The sequence below is a fragment of the Centroberyx gerrardi genome, chromosome 18 (genome assembly GCF_048128805.1).
Source record: "Centroberyx gerrardi isolate f3 chromosome 18, fCenGer3.hap1.cur.20231027, whole genome shotgun sequence".
Taxonomy (NCBI): Eukaryota; Metazoa; Chordata; class Actinopteri; order Beryciformes; family Berycidae; genus Centroberyx; species Centroberyx gerrardi.
In genome coordinates, this window is record NC_136014.1 from 14036672 (window position 1) to 14058218 (window position 21547).

Sequence of the window (21547 nt, forward strand, 5' to 3'; positions counted from 1 at the left end):
TTAAAGGTACTGTTAATATTTATTTTTCCTGCATGTACGTCTTTTGTTTGATGGTTTACAATGTAGAAAAACGTAAAAAGTTATTTTCATGCCAGAATTTTGATTTTTTTTCGCTGACGTAATTTCCTGTTGTCGTTCCATCCATGCGGCTGCATCGGCTGCACTAGCAGATCCAGGATCTGAGAGAGAGAGTAACTGACCCTCAGTCAGCTAATAGTTTGATGAGCAAATAATTGTCAGCAATGAATGAGTTGATTTGTAAGAATAATAGGGAGGAAGAATAGCAATTAGCCCAACATTTAGCTTACAACTGTACAATTAATCACCATGATCATCACAAGAGGAGGGATATGCTTCAACAATATGGTGGAGCAGCACTGACCTGGTGGTTAGGTTGACTGTCCAATAACAGAACGGTCACAAGCATCAGCCAAAAATAACAATGCATACGTTATTTTGTTACATTTCACCAATTACCAGTTTCACATAAACCCCTATTTTTAAGTCTTGTGTGTGTAAATCTGGAAAGCACCATGGTCATTACACAAGTTTCACTAGTCAATTCACTAACAATTTATGATGTCTCATGATTTGAGAAAGGGAACACAATATATCAACAAAGCTAAAGTGGTTAAAGAGTTTTCTCTCTGCACTACCTTGAGAAAATCATATCAGTTAAAGAGGTCAGGAGCAGTGCATAGAAAGAACAAGCATGTCTGCCCAAATACACACACACACAAACACACGACTTGTAATCCCACCTATGATCTTGGGGTGTGATTGTCTAAACCATTTCTGTAAAAGGTTATGCCCTTTGGTTAGAGCCCAACCCATCTAGGCCCACACTCTACACCACACACACACACACACACACACGCACAGGCACCCAATGAGTGACATCACTCTTTCCTACAATCTTGGTTCCGCGACCTATATAGCCTATCTACCACAAAAGGTACGGAAATAAAATATTTGTGTGTGTGTGTGTGTGACTGGCTCTTTGCAGGTCTGTGTATACATGTGTGTCTTTTAGTATGTGTGTGGAAGTATGTGTGCACATGCATGACTATAGGTGTGTGTGTGTGTGTGTGTGTGTGTGTGTGTGTGTGGTGTATGACATGTTGTGGTGTCCTGATCTGATATGTGTAGATGAAAGAGAAGAAAATGAAAATGTCAGACAATAATCTGATACTGCCAGTGATGCAGGTACAGCAGGCAGTGGCACATCTGCACAGTGATATGAAATATGAGGTTTGGTGTGTCTTCCCTATCTAAAAATAGAGCAGAGTAAAGAAAGACACCTGCTTAGGTAATTCTAAAGACCTTTTCACAATGAATGGCTCATATTGCAAGTGGCAGTTTGACAAAGAGCGGCCTAGATTGACATAGGTTAGTAAGAAAGAGAGAGAGACGAGAGAGAAGAAGAGAGGAAGAGAAGAAAGAGGAGGTGGGGAAGGTCTCATTTAATGGTGATGATGCCATTCAGAAAGTTAATTTGGTGTACGCTAAGTTTACCTTCAGTTAAGAGTATGTGCGTGTGTGTGTGCATGCATGCATGTGGGTCTGTGAGTGGGCGGAGGTCTCCCCTCTAAATTTCCACTTCCTGCATCTTGATGTTTTACATCGACATATACATGGCAAAACAAACACAACTGCACACACACACACACACACACACACACACACACACACAAACACACACAGTCTTTATAGGGTCACACAGGTGATAAGGAGGGAACTCTTCCTTTGCATCACTCAAATGTTTCTGGGACATTTTAAAACCAAGCAAGGCAGCAAACAGCACCTGATAGGCAACATGTTCCATCTCCACTGCATAAGTGAAATGTAATTTAACGTACCAGTTTCAACATTAAGACTGTGTTAGTTTTTGTTATTTTTTCTAACAATTACTGTTATTTTACATTAACGACGCCTTCTGCAATTCACAGATCAGAGTAATGTTTCAGAAAAGAGTCTTTACTCAAACCAAAACTTCAGTATCATGCGATATCAAAATGTTTATCTGAATTAAAAGGCTAAAGATGAGGTTGTGTTTTTTTCAGATTATTCACACAGGCGTCATTTTACTTAGACAAATGTACAGATGAATCAAATATGAAAGAGTCGACGCTATATGGCAGCAGGGTTGAAGTGTGATTTTCACACCTCTACACAGGATCTGAGCATTTGTTTCCTTTGAATTTGCTTTGCGCACTGCCTGGTCAAATCTGTGCACGTGGTGAGGCCACAGTGTGTAGGGTAAGGTTGATCAATGAATGAGCTGGCTGGATGGATGGATTTCTGAGAGAATGAATGAAGGGTTAAGTAGATGGATTAAACAGATGGATGAACAGATTGATAGAAGGATGAGCGGATCAGTGGGTGGGTGCTTTGTTATAAGAATGTATAAATGATTGTGTTATTGACAGACAGAAAGATGGACAGACAGACAGTGACAGATAAAACGTTCATGGTTTGCATCCGTTCACATCATTTTTTGTGTCTGCAACTGAATTACATCAAATGCTAGGAGGGACACAAAATGGTTGCTGCCGAATGGATGAAGATGGGAGCGATGGCATCAAGTGAAAGCAAAGGATTGCACATCTGTCAACAACAGCGTGTAAATCTGAAAACAGATTAATCCTGGTTTAATTGTAGAGGAGGACAAAGCCTTTGTGTAAGTGGGTGAGGGGTGAAGTCCATCCCAAAAGTTGGCAGCGGGTATGAGGTAATGCTTTACATAATTTGCCAAGGGCACCAAGCATCAGGGGACGAGTCTTTCACAGGAACACACCTCCAAAGATAATGCAAAACCAATGCCCCTGGCTGTCTCTGACTGGTGGGCCGAACAACTTAGGTCAGTGAAGAAGAACATTTGAGATCCTAAACTTTGGGTCTGCATGGCGTGAGGTGTGAGAATAAAATGTAATAAAAAAAAAAAAGAAAACGATTCAGATAACAAATCAATAAGGATGGTGAATTGTTCTGAAAACTTTTACTATGTTTGACTCACTATTTTCCATATGTATTCATTATGCATATAAGCCTATGCATTATGAAATTTGCATAGAGAAAATTTTCTGAACGGGTTCTCGAATAATGATTGCCAGATTTGAGTATGCCAATGTGTGTTTTTTCAACCATACAACCATACAAGATCCCATTCCCTAGCTGTTTGACTCAACCTTACCCCTACCCGTTTACCTGTTTGACTCAACCCTCCCCCACTACAGCCCTCTCACACACACACACACACACACGCACACACACACACACACACAATACACAATTGTTTGGTCTTCCAAACAGTGGATTTGAAAGCCTGGTGGGATGATATCTCGAGCCCGGGGGCCATCATTAAAAATCATTCAAATGAACCAACCTGTGCACACAATGCTTTGCAAAGGGGGCAGCCCTCACAATACCTGTCCTTAACCTGTCCAATCGCGCCCATGCAAATGTCCTCAGCCAAAAGTCAATGGAACTTAGGCTCCCTGCTCGACTTACTATGGGGTATTTGCATAGCCTGGCTCTCTTCCTTTTATTTGGTTTCAGGTAACAAGATATAGTTTTTACTATTACCCTCGAGGGAAAAGAAACATACAGATGGAGGAAAGCCATAGACGCATATATACATGTAGGCATTTGCACACACACACACACACATACACCTCAAGTACAGCCTCCTTGAGTCAAAAATGACTAGAACAATGCTTGTGTACACAGGTGTGTATGTCTCTATGGGATTTGATACCTACAGGTGATTGCAACCAGGCAACCATGTGATACATTATATCATAGGCCTGCTGTCAGATAATGTCAGATATAGTGGCACTTAAACAAAGTCTCATCCCTTTAACAGTAACATATTTGTCCACATGATTTTGTTTGTGTATAGATGATGACATTTGTCATCTCTGAACAAACAAAACCGTTCTTTTCATCCGTAGATAATTTCATAATTAAGAGGAGTACACAATTAAAATATTTTCATGCTGTACTTCACTCAACCCAGATCCATTTTCTTAGCCTTAATATTTTTCTATGTGTAAGTGCTTCACTGAACACTCTGCCCACGCTGTTGCATCCAATAAAATAGTGAAACTTGCAGTCCATGGCTGTGTGTGTGTGTGTGTGTGTGTGTGTGTGGGTGTGTAGCCCCTCATCATGCCGCCAAGATGACTGCCCTGGGACAATAGCCTGCTCTGGGGTGATGGTAATTACAAGTGACCAGGACAATACGGACGCGTATGGAGGAACTAATACAATGAGAAGACACATTTATACAAATAAACCTATAAGGTCCCCCCACTGAATGGCTGAGCGGCTGCCCCGGTGCAGGGAAGCTACAGGCCTAGCCTTCTGCAGCCAAAGCAACAAAAAAAAAAACAGGCTATCCCCAGCCACCTAAGAAAGAGAATAATACAGAGGTATGCAACACAAGACAAGACAGAAGCATTATGACCATGGGTTTGCTCATCTTCTACACAGGGATGTTGAAAAACAGGCTCATCTTGTTTCTAATTTAAATGTGGGTTATTTTGAATAAATTCAAAGACATCTCCAGCAACTTGAGGAATCATAAAGGGAGTCTAGTGTTCTTTATGGAAAGTTATCATAAGAGGTATGCAATAGACTACATTCACACAAAAGTCAAAATGGCACTGTATTTCTTTTGCTTTCTTTGTCTAGGCAAGAGCAAAGCACGATTGCTCCTCAACCCAAAAGCTCATTTTATCGCCACACGATAAGGTCTTGTTCCTCGCTTTATCAGTGAGAAACATCTGTATCTACAACACCATCAGGCACTCCAGAAACAGGTAGCCAAGGAGAGAAACCATGCAACTTCACTTTCCGCGCATGGCAATAAACCATTCCGCAATTGTTTACATTGTCCAGATACAATAGCTCCCCTTCCTTCCTTTTTTTTCACCAGAAAAAAAGAGAAGTAGCCTAACTCATGAAAATAGTTTTTTTAGCGCGGACAGTCTGGCAATACGCGCCTTTGACAACAGTGTGTCTCATGTTGCCTTCAAATGCGGCTCGAAAGTTCGTACTTCTTGTCGGAGTGTTAACTTTACCATTAACTGTTGACGCGCTCCAGGGATGTAGTGGAGAGTAATTCCACTTACACTCAGTTTACACAACTTTTATTTGCAGAATAAAGTTTACCGACCTTTTTAGCCTGATATACCTAAATATTACCCATGTAATTTCATAGTATAGGATTTGCTAGGTAGTGTCAACAGGATAGGGTCTTTTGGGGAAAAAGTATAAATTAATGCTTTTTGGAGACTACAGCTGATTTTTGTTTATAATGGTTGTTTGTCTTATGATGATCACTAACTGGATATGATAGTTTACCCACTTATTTAGTTATCATTAAGTTACTGCACTCCTTCTACACTCCCCGCCATGTTTTCCCTCAAGACACATCTCAGCAACTCGGGTATCGAAGAAAATTCTGGCTTTTCCCAGCTGTATACACTGTTGGGTGACTCGTGTGCGCTCAACTCGTAATGCTACAACTTCCGACAGCATTTGAAGGCAGCAGCAGTATAACTTTCCTTGGGTACTCTGCTGGGCATGCGCAGTCGGTCACGCTCTGGAGCGGCAAATTTTGCGGGAGGAGTTGCTGAGTGTCGTCTTTATAATGTCAACCTGCCTCCTCGCCAGGAGTACACACTCAGAGCAGATATAGCTAACGTAAGAGCTCAGCGCACCCTGCGAGCCGCTCACCAAACCTCAAAATGGCTCGGCGGCCGAGACACAGGTAAGCTCACACAAGCCAATTCAACTTTTAACGTTACTTTCTTTTTCTGTGTGCGTGTTTTACTTTTTTTTTTGCTGTGAGTGGGATATAATTTATATTGGTTGCTGTAAACGCGCAGCGCATCATCTTACGCTAAAGTTTGTGAGTGCATGATTACTGTTATTCAAAAGAGTTAATGTTTATTTTCTACACTGTTGTTTTATAGTCGTGTTTGTATTTGTGAACCGTTTTGGGGGGGTTTTCTGACCGTTGAAGTCGAGTAGGCTACTAGTGTGGGTGTCTCGCGCGCACATGACAGGTGGTGGTCATCTGGCGTGTGTGTTCCTCGCGCTGCTGTCAGTGGAGAGAGGGAGAGGGTCTCTCTCTCTCTCTCTTTCTCTCTCTCTCTCTCTCTCTCTCTCTCTCTCTCTCTCACACACACACACACACACACACACATACACACACATTCATTGCATTAGGCGGGTGGACAGGCGCGTGCCACGCCGTGCATAAGACAGAGCTTGGATATTGGTCTAATACGAGTCTATAGTAAATACAAATTCTGATGCAATGTAGCCTACCTTCTGTCTGCAGGTACTGCAAAAGTCTTAAATGTCTAATATTAACTAAACTCACAGCCTTAATAGGCTAGGTCTTGAAATTAAGCGTTTTAAGTCTTAAATTCAGCTTATCTGAATGCTTAAAATATTGTTTTTAGTGCGCTGTTTTTCCGGTGACCATCAGCCGAGTCAGTCACACAGACTTGTGTGCTGATAGGTACACAGTTGTTTCATTTGCACGCTTATGTCACTTGCGAATTGAGTCTTATATTTCATTCTAACTGGCATTAAAAAGCTTGGTGAAACTTGCAGACAGCCTGAATGCAGCCATAGCGGTAGGCCTGTCAGTCTGTCATAGCCCACACAGCCCTCAGCAGCCTTCCTTAGCATCTCTGAAAGCGACGGGCGCTCTCTGTTATTTTGGAACCTGCGCTTTCACAACGTCCTCTTATGTACACATTGTCTCAAGAAGAAGCTGCACTGTTTTTAATCAGATGCAACTTTTACTTTATTCTGACGCCGAAATCGACACTGATCCCCAACTTTCACTTGCTCATTTTGGTCACTTTATTGTGCATGTATCGGCACCACAGTCGGAGGTTTCTTTGGGAAGCATTACCTTAACGCATGGCATTAAACTCGCGTGTAATATTTTTTATTTTAGTTTCTCCAAGCACGGGTTTGTAATGCTGGTAAAGGGTCTAGTGTAAACATAGGTAATTTGAAGGTGCGATGCGAGTTCACTTGTCTCCAAACCATCTCACTGGCACTGACTCAGATCATCTGTTTTCATACAGTTGATTCACCATGCTCAACATGATCTGTAAACTTGTTGAAATTACAGTTTTCTTTCTTTTTTGTTTTCTCGCCTGTGTTTTCAAATGACTAGAGTCCTATTGTTTCTTTTGTTCTGAGCAGCATGAGTGGTTTAGGGTTTTTTGCTGGTTTAAATATGGAATTAGCCTATGGTATACAAGTGAATATGATTATTTGCATAAAATGACTGATAGCCTACATCAAAACACGCTATTCTAATGATGCTGTGTATTGATGTGTATCTTCATCTTATTAAACATATGGTTATGTATTTGACAAAATGGACAAAAACATGTTAAGGAAGTTAATCCCCTGTAGATATCCTCTTGTTGTCCATAGTGGAACAAACACACACACACACACACACACACACACACACACACCACACACACACACACACATACACATCCCGGTGGGTTCCTGTTCACCTGTTGCTCTGCAAGACACCAAAGTACCCTATCTTGCTTCCACGTTGTCCATGGTCTACATTCTGATTGGTTAACTAGTGTAACTGGTGTGTGTGTGTGTGTGCGCACGCCTGCCTGCATGCATGTGCTGTACAATGCCAGTGCAGGTCTGAACACGCCAGGGTCATGAAATTATGATCACATGTGCCAATCCCAGTATCTGTGGAAACCAACAACACTGGAACCTGTTCATCCAATTCTACCGCCCCCCCTTGCTCTTGTTCTTTCTCTCTCTCTCTCTCTGTCTCTCTCTCTCTCTCTCTCTCTCCCTCTCTCCGTCTTTCTCTCTCTCTCCCTCTCCCCTCGTGGGTGTCTTGGCTAAAAGCCTGTACCCAAACCTTCAAGAATGACTGGTTCTGTCTGTGTTGCCACCTGATGAGTTAAAGAGTGGGCTGAGTTCTTTATGTAGTCTGTAAAGAGATTATTAGGGAGTAGTTTGGAAATAGACTGGTACTTATTGTCCTATTATTTAACTTTGTATCGTCTTACACTCTCGCTTCTTTTTCACGCAACCTCCACCTCTCTGTTTCTTTCTCTTTCTCTTTTTGTCTCTCTCGCTCTTTCTCTCATTCTCTCTCTCTCTGTCTGTCTTCTTTAATAATTATGATTGGGTGTTTCACAGTTGTTTCTTGACCTGTTTATTGTTGTCTTGTTGCTGAATTGTGGCAATAAAGGTGTTTTCCAATTCAAATGCTCTCTCTCTCTCTCTCTCTCTCTCTCTCTCTCTCTGTCTCTCTCTCTCGCTCTCCCTCTCTCTAGTGTTTACAGTAGTGAGGAGGATGAGGAGGAGATTGAGATGTACGACCACGACTATGATGGATCCCTGGCCAAGGCAGGGAAACGCCACCTCGGCAAAACACGCTGGACACGGGAAGAGGTACACACACACACACACACACACACACACATACACACACACACCTGCCTAAACAGCTTCTCCTTGTTTTCACCAATGAATCCTGTGCCCCTGTTCAAAACAAAATATGCATATTTCATACAGATGACATAATAGATGGAAATTGCCATGAGAGACACTAGTTTTTAAATTGCTGGGGTTGATGTTCATTGTATTGAAGTTAAAATTGTTGTTTTTTTTCAGGATGAGAAGTTGAAGAAGCTTGTTGAGCTTCATGGATCAGAAGACTGGAAACTCATTGCTAGCTTACTAACTGTAAGTAGTAGGTCCATGGATACACAGTATGCATGCACAAACACACACATGCATACACACACACCCACACTGAGACCAATTTTAGAGAGGTAGGCCAAAAGATAAACAGCAACATTTGAACCATATTCTTAATAGTCTTAAGTTCTAAAGTCTTAATAACTTAAGTCTGGTGATTCATATGCATGCTCCTAATAACGCTCCATAGTATGTGGGTGATGACTAAAGGCTTTGCTCTCTGACCCACTAGAACCGCACAGATGTGCAATGCCAGCACAGGTGGCAGAAGGTTCTCAACCCAGAACTCATCAAAGGCCCCTGGACCAAAGAGGAGGACCAGAGGGTAAGAAAACAGCTGCTCAGCACCTCAAGGGAACCTTAAAAGTCCATACAGGACTATGTGGATCACTCAAGAGACACATGAAACAGTGACAAACTGTGCATGAGCAATGATGGCACCACACATGTTTTTGCACAGTTTAGAGAACAGTGTAGAACCACATCTGATGTAGCGCACCCTAGAAACTTTGATTAATTATAGTGAGTTCCTAATATCTACATTAAACTGCTTCTGTCACGTAAAATGTGGAAAGCATTAGGCTGGTGATAAACTAGGTATTTGGACTAATGTAGTTGGGTACCACTCTCAGCAACAGGCAATAAAATGTCATACAGGGTAAAAAAAAACAAAAAACGTTTTGTTCCTATGTGATTAAAGCAACTATTCTGTGGCAACTCCCTGGCTGCTGTTGCACATTTTAGTTTCCCAAAAAGTTGCCTAAGTGTTGAAGTTGTCCAAAGGAGTTATATTTCCATGCAGATGTCACTGTAATGATTAGCAGAGTGGATAACGTTCCACTGGAAACTCCCTCACTGCACACCAGCAGGTGTTCTCAATCACCTCCGGAGAAAGAAAGATAAAGAAAGAGGGAAGGAGGGAGGAGAGGAGAGGGGAAGGGTTCAGTGAGACAATGTATGAGTTTCTGACTTAGGATTTTTCTTGAAGACTAAAAGGTTTTTTTCCTCTCAATTTCTCCCCCCTTCTTCTTTTCATATCCTATCCCACCTACTGTACACCTCTATTACTCTTCATCTTTTTACCTTCATCTTTTTCTTACACTATTCTCATCCCCTCCTCCCTCTCCTCTCCCCTCTCTGTTATTGCTCCTTCCTTCCTCTTTACTCACGCTACTCCACCACTATTCACTTCTCTTCCTCTTCAATTCTCTTCCTTCTCCCCTCTTTTTATTCCTCTCTCTCTCACACACACAAACACACACCCACCCCAGGTGATCGAGCTGGTCCAGAAGTATGGCGCCAAGCGCTGGTCAGTGATCGCCAAGCACCTGAAGGGGCGCATCGGCAAGCAGTGCCGCGAGCGCTGGCACAACCACCTGAACCCGGAGGTGAAGAAGACATCGTGGACCGAGGAGGAGGACCGAATCATCTACCAGGCCCACGAGAAGCTGGGCAACCGCTGGGCCGAAATCGCTAAGCTGCTCCCTGGCAGGTAAGGCAGGCATGAGGGAGATGGTGAGAATGAAGAGGAGAGGGAGGGAGGGAGGGAGGGAGGGAGGGAGAGAATGATAGAAAGAGAGAAGCTGGATAAACCACTGAAGGTTTAGGTTTTTGTAGGTAGGATGTGCAGAAGATAGATGGAAGGGCGGAAAGCGAAGGAGGGATGGAAAGAGAAGACAAATGACGAGAAAGGACTGAAGGTGGAGTGAGCGTACATGAGAGAGGATGGAGGGGCAGATAGAGAAAGTAAGAGAAAAGGCGGATAGAGAAAGTAAGATAGGGAGAGGAGGTTCTTTACAGAGAAAGAGGAATGGAATAGAAAGACAGAGAGAGAAAGGGGATGAGAGAGAAAAGAGAGAGTTTTGCGATGTTTGTAATTGCTCTGCACTGATAACTTTATCAGTGTTGTGTCTGTACTTGAATGTGTGTGTGTGCCTGTGTTGATAATGCTATCAAGTACCACTAGAGGTCCAGGGTATCTTTGTCTTTGCATTTTGCACGTGTGTGTGCTCACAAAGGACGTGGGTGTGAGGATGTGTTTTATAACTAACTACCTCTAACTTTAACTGTGTGTGTGTGTGTGTGTGTGTGTGTTATTCATGACATCCAGGACTGACAATGCTATAAAGAACCACTGGAACTCCACCATGAGGCGGAAGGTGGAACAGGAAGGCTATCTGCAGAACGCCGCGAAGAACAACTCCTCGCTCTCCATCGGCCACGGTTACATCAAGGCCACCAATCACATCATGAGTTTCTCCCACCACCCACCCAACCACGCGTCACTCACTCCCCTGTCGCCGCTCAACTACCCCTACATCTCCGACACACACCGAGTGAGTGGACCTGAGAGCATTAAAGTTTCAGTTAACTGAATAGTTCCACAAAAATTTAGACTCCACTAATCTGGAATTTCGGAAAGCTTCAAACAGTAAGCACCTGAATGCTACTGATTGTGTATCTATTGGAGATTAAGGGTAACAGCCTCAAATGGAGTTGAATTTGCTGTTGTGTGGTTGTGACGTTCGACTTGTCTCTGATTGGCTTAACAGGTGCCCTTCCCCATGGCCCTGCATTTGAACATCCTGAACATTCCCCAGCATGGAACCGCTGCTATACAGGTAAAAACAGAAGACACAGAAAGTATACAGAGTTGGATTGTCAGGATTGTAAGAAGGGAAGACGAACAGGAGTGATTGAGCGCTAAATATAAATTAATATCCGTCTCCTGCTGTCTCTCTCTCTCTCTCAGAGACACTATAGTGAGGAGGACCCGGAGAAGGAGAAGAGGGTGAAAGAGATCGAGCTGCTGCTCATGTCAACAGAGAACGAGCTGCGAGGCCAGCCATCACTACCAGTGAGTGTGTGTGTGTGTGTGTGTGTGTGTGTGTGTGTGTGAGCAAGCGTAGATATGTGAAAGTGTGACAACACAATTTATGTGTATCTGCGTTGACCCTGGCTTTAAGGACAATGGTTGGATGTGTGTGTTCATGTGTAAAGGGAGGAGGAAACATCTGGGGGGTCTGTTTCTGCAAAAGTGGTGAAATAGGACTGTATCTCGCCATTTCTGTGTTTGCGTGTGCGTGACCCCTTGTGCAACCTTCTACCCACCACTACTGCCACCCTCCTGCCAGCTTTACATACAAGTTCCCTTTCTCCTCTCTGTTCATTTTTTTTTACACCCCCTCCCTTTTTGTCACTTTTGCTCTTCCTCTCGTGCGTATTTGACTCTTTTTTACACACTTCCCTATGCTCACATTCATTGGTGACAATTCAATGATGATTATTTCTAAATTTCACTCTTAATATCTCCCTTTTTCCCAGATCAATCTGCCCTATCCCAGCTGGGTCAACCAGAGCTCTGTGACCGACAGCTTGGAGGGTGCGGCTATGTCGTTACATCACCACCTGGCAGCCGCCCCTGCCCTGCCTCTCGACCAGGGCTGCCTACCTGAGGAGAGCGCCTCGTCAACACGCGCCCACAGCAGCAACAGCAACAACAACAACAACAACAACAACAACAACAGCAGCAGCAGCCATCACAACAGCCCTGCATTCTCTAATACTCATGTTGAGTTCATGGAATCTGTCATTGACTCAGTAAGTATCTGCATGTCCTTTTTATAATGCGTTTTTAGTTTGCGATTGGTCTGTATATTAAAAACACACGTGCCACCAACAAATATTTTCAGACCAAAAAAAGGTAGCTTACCAATTTTGAAGATAGAGAAAACACATAGATTTTACCCAATAGTGGGCCTTGACCCATTTTTTCCCGCCCTTTTCCTAGAGCCTCTCCTCATTGGGTGAGGCCAGTACCAGTGGGTTCTCGGATAGGAGCATTCTCAGAACAGACAGGGTCTCGCCCAATCAGGGCTCAAGAACTGCTCATGGTGCAGTGTCATGGGCTGGTTTCATCTGCTCTACTCCCAAGCCTTCACCAGTCAGAAACCTACCCTTTTCACCTTCGCAGGTAGCTAAAAAAATAGCTGAGTTTGATCAGAATCCATCCAATCACCAACCTGCCATCTGATGACATCAACAAACAATCATTCAGAACCAATTCGTGTGTCTCCTGTGGCTTCCCCATTTATCCCTTTCTCATTTCTTTGATTTACCTCAGTCATTTCATCTTTCACTTGTCTTTTGAGCCAGTATCCTATCACATTTTGTCCTCTTCTCACCTTTCCTCTCCATCTCTGTAGTTTCAACCCAGTGTGCTCCCATGATCCGCAAGATTCTTATGGCTTAAAACGCGACCTTTAAAGCTACTCTCATTAATTAGTTGCCTTGCTTTTGCCTCACAGTTTCTCAACCAATCAATGAGCCCAGAACACTCGGACAACGACAGTCACCCAATGAGCTCGCCTGTGGACTCCAAACCCCTGATTGTCACCCCCCTACACCGCGACCACACTCTCAGGCCCCAGAAAGAGAATGACATGTGAGTGACTATTCTATTCTATTCTATTCTGCAGGTGTGTGGTATGTGAGACTAAGTATCAACTGTTATCTTTCTCAGTGTTTCAAACCCTTTGCAAAACTCCTTCAAAAACTCACCTCTCTCGCTCTTTGTCTCTCTCTCTCAGGTTCAGGACTCCAAACATCCGTCGTTCGATCCTGGAGTCGTCCCCTCGTACCCCCACACCCTTCAGGTCAGCTCTGGCCCTGCAGGAGGCCAAGTATGGACCCCTCAAACTACTGGTGAGGAAGACACACAAACACACACACACACACACACACAGATAGCATGCATTGCTCAGACACAGGCACAATTACAGTCAGCATACACGCACGCTTGCATAACTTACATAACTGTGCATACATACACACTGAGGTTTTGGAGGTTTAGGGGCTTTTAATGAACAGTAGCTGTCTTGAATTTGTCATCGAAACCACTATTGTGCTACACAGTATACATGCGCTGACTCACCGGGGAATCTGGGTCTTTTCCAGAATGCACCACTGGACCAGGAGATGGTCGAGTCCATCAAGCAGGAGCCTATGGAGTGCAACATCTCAGCAGGGGTTTCGCCAGACGAGCAGCCTCCTCTGAAGAAGATCAAACAAGAGGTACTTTCCACTCACATATGCACAGGAACACACACACACATATGCTGAGACTGAAATAACAAAAAAGAGTTTTTACTTGCTATTTTGAGAAAGCAAAAGTGAAAGGAAAAGTTTAATAGAATTTAAATTTGCAGTTGTGTTAGCAATTGTGCTAAAATTTTAGAATTTGCTTATAGTTTGTCTATAGTTTATAGCTGTCTAACATATTTTTGGGAATAGTTGGAAGTCAGCATAGCTATTTTATGATAATGATATAGTATTTGTAGCCCAGGAAAATTAGCAGTGTTGTTTGAGATTATTTATTGGGTGTGTCCAAATTAGCATGATTGTTTGTGATTGTTAATTGCACGTGCCCATAATGTGTTGTGGGTGTGTCCTAGGTGGAGTCACCATGTGAGAGGAGCCCATGTATGCAGTGGGAGGGACAAGATCTCCACACACAACTCTTCTCCCCCACCGGCCCTGCACAGGAAGTACCTGTAAGCTCACATTTTACCTTTGACCCCACACTTCATATGCTCACCAATGTGAAGTTGTCCTTAATTACTGACAAAGCTCCTCAACTCTTAATCTTCACCTCAAGCAGTACCTTAGTTCAGTATATATGGGGGGAATTCCTCCTTTTGTTTTTTGAGCTCCATGTTGGCCTTTTGTAATTTGTTTTGTAATAGTTGTCTTGTAAGTCAGTTTAATTTCCTTTTCTGTCATTAACGTTGTCATGATTTGTCTTTTCTTCTCTTTTCTTTCATCTTGCCTTCCTTTCAGGACCTGCTTACTAGCTCAGTACTGAGTGAAGACGGACACAAAACCTACCACCTCCCTCGCAGGGCCATGGCCAGCCCACTACAGGTGTGTGTGTGTGTGTATTATGTATTTATTAACCTAACTTTCAAGCAAAATTGTAATGATTGTACATTAACCATGCAAAACCCATCATCCTTTCTCTCTCTCTCTTGTCAACAGCAGCTCAGTTCATGGGAGCAGGTGACCTGTGGGAAAACAGAGGAACAGGTCTTGGCTTCAGAGCAGAGCCACAAGTACATCAACACTTACCCTACCAGGACACTGGTCATGTAGACAGACACACACACACACACACACACTCACCCACACACACACACACACACACACACTCACCCACACACACACACACGCACACACACACACACACACTCACCCACACACACACTCACCCACACACACACACGCACACACACGCACGCACACACACACACACACACTCACCCACACACACACTCACCCACACACACACACACACACACGCACACACATGCACACACACACACAAGAGACACGTGTTGATCTGAAAACATCAACATTCCCTGCGCTGGACGCAGCGCAATGGGTTTCTTATTTGTTGTGGTACAACAGTTGGGAGAGGCACGATGCCATTGGTGTTTTTACACTCACACTTGTTGGATTTCAACCAACCAAAGACTATTGATTTTGTTTTTAAATTCTTTTTTATAGAATTTGCTTCGGGTTGTGTTTTTTTTAATGTCCATCCTATCTCTTGGTTTCATTATTGTATTATTATCAATGTTGTATTATAAGTGGGAAAAGGTGGCTATATAATTTGCATTGGGCTGTATTCTTATTAATAATTCTGAATTTTGATATTAATATAAAGAACAAGTTGATTAATTTATTTCTTCTGTTTTGATGACTTTGTTGTTTTTTTTTTTACAATTGGCCAATGGAGCAGTGTTTAACTTCAGTATTTAAGCCCGACTAGCATTATCATATATCCAAAAGGCATGTTAATGAATTCAAAACTGACCTCTGTATTTCAGTCACAAAACTATTTTTTCGGAAATTGAAATCTTGTCATAGGCTGTTATGTGTCTACTGAGAAGTTTCAAGTGTTTGGTCTGTGCCACCTCATGTAAACATTTTAATGCTGAACATGAGCTGCTATGTCTGCTCTCATATCAGGTTTATATTCGACTATGAATGATCATCTTATGCTTACATGACAGTAAGGCCAGCCTTGTTTAGTATTACCTGATTAACAAAACACCATTTTTTAAAAATTGAGTTTTCATTTCAATATTGCAGTCATTTTCTGTCTAGCCTTTACAGTATCCTGTATAGGGAAACATTTCCAATGAACAAACATTATTTTTGTTAATATATATAAAAAGTCTTAAATGAGCTTACTGTTTATTCTGAAACCACGAGCTTCGCCCAGTAAGAGTAAGACCAAGCTGCACTTGAATTTTGAGTTCTCCACAAAAAGCGAGAGCACTAAACACTGATGCTACAAACAAAAGCCCATGGAATTGAAAGTTTTGTATGACTGTCGTTTTTAAACATTTCTTTTAATAGTTTGTACGTATTGTTTTATAATGCATATTCAATCAGCGTATTGTTTTCTTACTAAAACTGCGGTAGCCCATCTCAAACACTTAGCAGACAATCGTTTTTTTTAATATTTGATGCCTTGTTTTTTTACTAGCTTCCAAGCAAAAAAAACACATTTTATAAAAGCATTTATACACGCCAAGTTTTCATGTGTTTTTGTACTTTTGTATACTGCCTAGTGAATAAAGTGTGTTGTTTTTTTAAATTACACCCATGTGTTCAGTGTTATGTTTTGAATATGTGAAGAGGAATACACAGCCTTCAAAACTCATTGATACACTCTGGGTATTCTTTCACCTTACATTATATGATATCTGTAGTTCAAGATAAAAGTAGTGATAGCAGGTCAAAGCACATCTACATTTATCTTGTTCCTTAAAGCTAAATAGATTAAAGCATATTTTCATCTGTTTTAACAGTGTAAATATGCTCTCATAGACATAACTAAGTACAAATAGCCTGCAGTGGTTTAAGTTAGGAGGGTAAATAGTGTTATGAAGCCGCTCCATTGTCTGGAGGAATTCTCTGTTTGAAGTGAATGAATGATCTGCTCACTCTGGAGTTTACAAAACCAGACCTATCTCTGTAGTATTCAAATCCTTGTGAAGACTCTGTAGTATTCAAATACACCCCTCTCAACCCCCCTTCTCCCCTACACACACACACACACACACACACGCACACGCACACATCTCCCTGTAGATACAAAGGTTTGTTGTGTCAAACATGTCATAAAACTTCAAACAGATCCTGTCTGCCTCTATCAATTACTAAGTGAGCCATAGAGTTTATCAGCCAGCTTTGATAAAGAGGTAATAAGAAAATGTCTCCAACCGTTCCCTGTGTTTCTCTGGAAACAGGGAGCTACTGACTGAAAGAGAAAGTTTACTAAGGCCGTGTTTCACTTTATGTCTTGAAGAAATCAGCCCTCACCTCCGTTACACAGAGCCTGGTAGTTTAAGCAGACACAAGTGCAACGGTGGAGGTAACTAATTACATTTAATCACGTTACTGTAATTGAGCAGCTTTTTTGTGTACTTGTACTTTTCTAACTCTTAGTTTTTAAAGTCAGTAATTTTATTTTTGCGTATACGTTTTAACTACGTTTTTACTGAAGTATTGTATTGTAAATTTTGTGGCACTCCATAAGTAACAGAAACTGGACGATGGTAAATTGAATTGTGGAGCCATTCGCAATAAACAGTCAGTCAACAAAGAAGAGAAGAGTAATCTGGCTTTACTTTCTTTACGTACACTTTATCTTGTCATTTCCAAATTTTCCAATTAAAAGAACCCAGTTTGAACTCGGTCCTCTCGGCCTTTTAGAAAGAGAAAGATCACATCTAACGTTCCCTTTTCTAAAAAGTATCTCAGTAACTTTTACTCTGCTTTTAAATGAGCTACTTTTTACTTTTACTTAAGTAAAATATCAGTAAAGTAGCAATACCTCTACCTGAGTAGGACATTATAGTACTCTTCCCAGCACACACACACACACACATACAGTACCTCACTTATACCACATTGCTTGTGACAAATTTTCCTGTAAACTTTTTTGTACAATTACTGGATAAAATACCACCTTATTGTTCTCCAAACAACAGACACACACACACACACACGCGCACACACTACACTACACTTATGCCGTGTATGAGCTCCATATTCAGTCTCTTGAGGAGAGTTGTTTTCCTGTGAGGCCATGTAGGCCAAGGGGCCCAGACTCAGACCAGGAGCTATATTTACACCCCCCCCCCCCCCCCACCAGCTCTCACATCCCCCCTCCAGCCACCTGCACCCCCACCCCCACCCACCAGAACCACCACAGTGCCCTCAAATATAGATTCCCATCTAAAGTGGAAGTCTCAGAGGGATACATAGACAGATATGACATTCATCATGATGGACACAGCTAACAGGAACTGTGATATTTGAGGTACCAAACAGAAATAGTTTCATATGGGGTGCATGCATAGTTGCTGTAGGTTTATTGTAGATGTATGATGAATGTTGGGTGTTTTTTGAAGTGACCACAGTATTTTTTTTTCGCCTATTCTAACAATAATGGAGTAATGGAGTGAAAACAGACATCATGAAAGCAAGGAGATGATGGAGAAGGTAGGAGGGCCGTTTCAGTTCAAAACAGGATTCTGAAATTGCCTTTCAACAGCTCTGGTTTGTGTGTGTGTGTGTGTGCGTGCGTGTGTGTCTTGTGGAAAGAGGCCAGAGCCAGAAGCAGACTTTCAGATTGGGAATGTCTCCATCTACTGCACCCAAAAACCCCAAAGCCCCAAAACCCATGAGATTCACAGACACCTGCTTTCACTGAGTGAGGAGCCAGCTGCCTTTGTGTGTACGTGTGTGTGTACGTGTGTGTGTGTGTGTGTGTGTGTGTGTGTGTGTGTGTGTGTGTGTGGAGGGGGGTATATAAAGAAAAGGAAATAAAAGATATTGACAAAAACAACATAAACCCAGGTGCAAATCATTAGACATAACATAGTGTCGCATCATGCAGTGGAATTCGTCCCTGAATGTCCTAAAGTTGAAGATATTGGTAGGGGGGGACACAGGACGGAAGATGATGCATTTTAGGATTCAAAACAAGTGCAATATGCATTTATCCTTCATCTATCCTCATAAGTGACCATTACAACCACTGACCTTCCTACAGTATATGTGACTGTGGAAAAGAAGAACTTATTGTACCAGAAAACTCACGTCTCTAAAACAACTGGCTGCTACACCAGACTTTTCTCCTTTTGGCGATTGAAAAGTAGCGTATACAATTCATTTAAATTCATATCAATGAGCTTTATTGGCATGAAAGTAAAGAAACGATATTGACATTTAAATCATTAATAATGGGTAAAGATGCAACATATAAGTCACTTAGACTAACAATAGTTTATATATAGGGACAATATAGGATGACAGTGGGTCAAATATATAGAATGTATATAGCATTTGACAGTGCAATGCAGCAATCATTTGAGAGGGAGAAAAGGGGATTATGATAATGTACAATATCATGAAGACACCGAGTTTCACTGCATTTACACTGATAATGGATTTAGTCAGTATTTTTCATGCGAAGTGTATAAAAATGAGCGATCACTTTACCCCGGGTTTCGAGGACCTCTTCAACTGTGTAAAAAGAACACATTGACATTGTCGCACCATGACATCTCTGTCATGTCGCACCATGACATCTCTGTCATGGTGCGACACCTCCAGTTGTCACCTTGCTCCCCTGGGAGGCAGGCAGGACGGCCTTTTGGGCCGGGGTGCTATGGTGGCAGGAATGTGATGCGGATGTGAAGACTTTGCGGTGCAGTAAGTCGTACTGAGAAAAACTGTTGATGTTGACTGTTGACTAAATCTGACACTTTTGGATGGCAACAGCTTCAATGTCTTTTCACCACTGAGACTTTATTAGACTTGTTCATCAATGTTGTGACACAACGGGGAAAGGTGGAACATTCGCATTTTGAAAAGAGATTTTATGACTTGCTTTAATTCTAAATATTGACAGAGATCCTTTTAGATTTTGAAAAATATATTCAGTCTAAATTTCGGTGCTGAAGTTCACTTCTCATGACTATATATTCTTGTTTTCCCTACTACCCTCACTTTTCAAATTAAACATGTCTGTCGCAAGCGGATTGGCTCAGAAATTCAGTTTGACGTGTCACAATAGATTTATAACCGGATGTTGCAGAAGTGGCGGGCTCTTGAACACGCGCATGCACACACACACACACACACAACACACACACACACACGCACACACACACACACACTCCGTAGGCTCACATGTCCGCTTGCTCACCCTGGGCCTACATAGATTACTCTAGCCTGATTTCCTCATTCCCTGGGTGCTGTTGTGGTCGGAGATACTCAGGCAAGAGCAGCCGCTCCCTGCTGGCAGCGGTCAGGTAGGAGGGCTGGGCTGGGCTGGCCAGGCCTGATAACTACCCTATCCATCCATGTTATGAAGATGAGGAGTGGAGGAGAGAGGAGGAGGGGGGGGGGCGCAGAGAAGAAGACAGAAAGACAGAGACAGGGAGAGAGACAAAGAGATAGAGCGAGAAGTGAAAAACAAAGGGGGTTCAATGAGGGAAAGAAAGGCCTCTAATTTTGCGAATCCATAGCTTGGCCTACACCCACTGCAGAGGTTTGATGCTTCAGGCCTCCTGTGGCAGCCATCTTGTTTGTTCCCTTCATTGGAACAGAAAGTAGACTGAGAAGGATGCAAAGTAACACAGAAAGGGGAGTGCTGCCTTGAGGTCAAGATATCATGGAGAAATGCTCATTGAAGATTCAGGTATTTGGATACGCAACAGAGAAAAACTGTAGAACGTGCAGGAAAATTCAATATTTTTCTGTTGGAGGGTGTGATGGAGGTCTGGATCAACAAAATAAAGGGATGGTGGACACTGCTAGAATGCTAGAAATCTGTCAGTGTGACCACCCACATTAGGATTTCAGTATTTACACAATAGGAGCTAAGGATTTACTCACTAGTGTTGTTTGAGACAGGTTTTGATCTTTTAGCGGCCAAGGTAAAGACTTAGTTGCAGATGTCGTCATCAAATTAAAAGATATGAAACAAAGGCTTGAAGTGAGGAAAAACGCAAAATTTCCCCAAGTTTGTGGGAAGTGAGAAATCGGCTGCAATATTTTTTTCCTTTGCCTGTAATTTTTCTGTGACCTTATTCTGAGCCGTTACAAGATCAGGGAGAAGTTAGAGTACTATCGGCCTTCTGGCTTACATTTAAGATTAAAAAAAAAACTTGTCTACAAGGTTTAACTTGAAAGGTTTTAAAGGTTTAAAATGCTTATGGTCGGTTGTAAAATGTTCTATTTGTTCCCCATGATCTGCTACCAAAGCAGCGCAAATATCTGAAACGAATATTAGTGTCACCGGAGCATGATAGCATCCTTTTAAATAACACTTTCAGCAAAATGAGAAGAATAAATGACAAAAGAGGGTTTATGTGGATTGGCATTAGCAGGGTTTGTGGGGCAAGACAAGTTTCAGACAATGTTTGTGAGTCTTGTTCGACTGGAGGGCTCAGCAAAAAAAGAATGCTTACTGTGGAAACATTTGCGTGATTAAAGAAAGATAGAGGGTGACGTGCAACTATAACCCTGCCCTATGGTGTGTGTGTGTGTGGTGGAATGGGGGTTGTGTGTGTGTGTGTGTGTGTGTGTGTGTGTTTGCAGATAGAGGTAAAGGTGCAGGACGGCTCCCCTGGCCAAAACGTCCATGTCCATACTGTATGACCCATAAGCACACTAA

The 21547-nt window shown here is 42.3% G+C and overlaps 1 protein-coding gene across 2 annotated transcripts; it reads left to right on the top strand.

Moving 5' to 3' along the window:
• Window positions 1-5688: 5688 nt before the first annotated feature.
• On the top strand, window positions 5689-16453 carry myb (v-myb avian myeloblastosis viral oncogene homolog). 2 transcript variants are annotated; one of them, XM_071919009.2, is made up of 15 exons: window positions 5689-5776; window positions 8361-8478; window positions 8701-8772; window positions 9020-9112; window positions 10059-10279; window positions 10898-11123; window positions 11340-11408; window positions 11540-11644; window positions 12112-12387; window positions 13095-13231; window positions 13377-13491; window positions 13744-13860; window positions 14241-14339; window positions 14626-14709; window positions 14824-16453. In XM_071919009.2, exons 1-15 carry the CDS (start codon window positions 5754-5756, stop codon window positions 14935-14937), a joined length of 1869 nt encoding a protein of 622 aa, XP_071775110.1. In that variant the 5' UTR covers window positions 5689-5753; the 3' UTR covers window positions 14938-16453. The 2 variants fall into 2 exon arrangements, with proteins under 2 accessions (XP_071775110.1, XP_071775109.1); XM_071919008.2 differs by having other exon boundaries at window positions 5735-5776; window positions 14827-16453.
• The last annotated feature ends 5094 nt before the right edge of the window (window positions 16454-21547 follow it).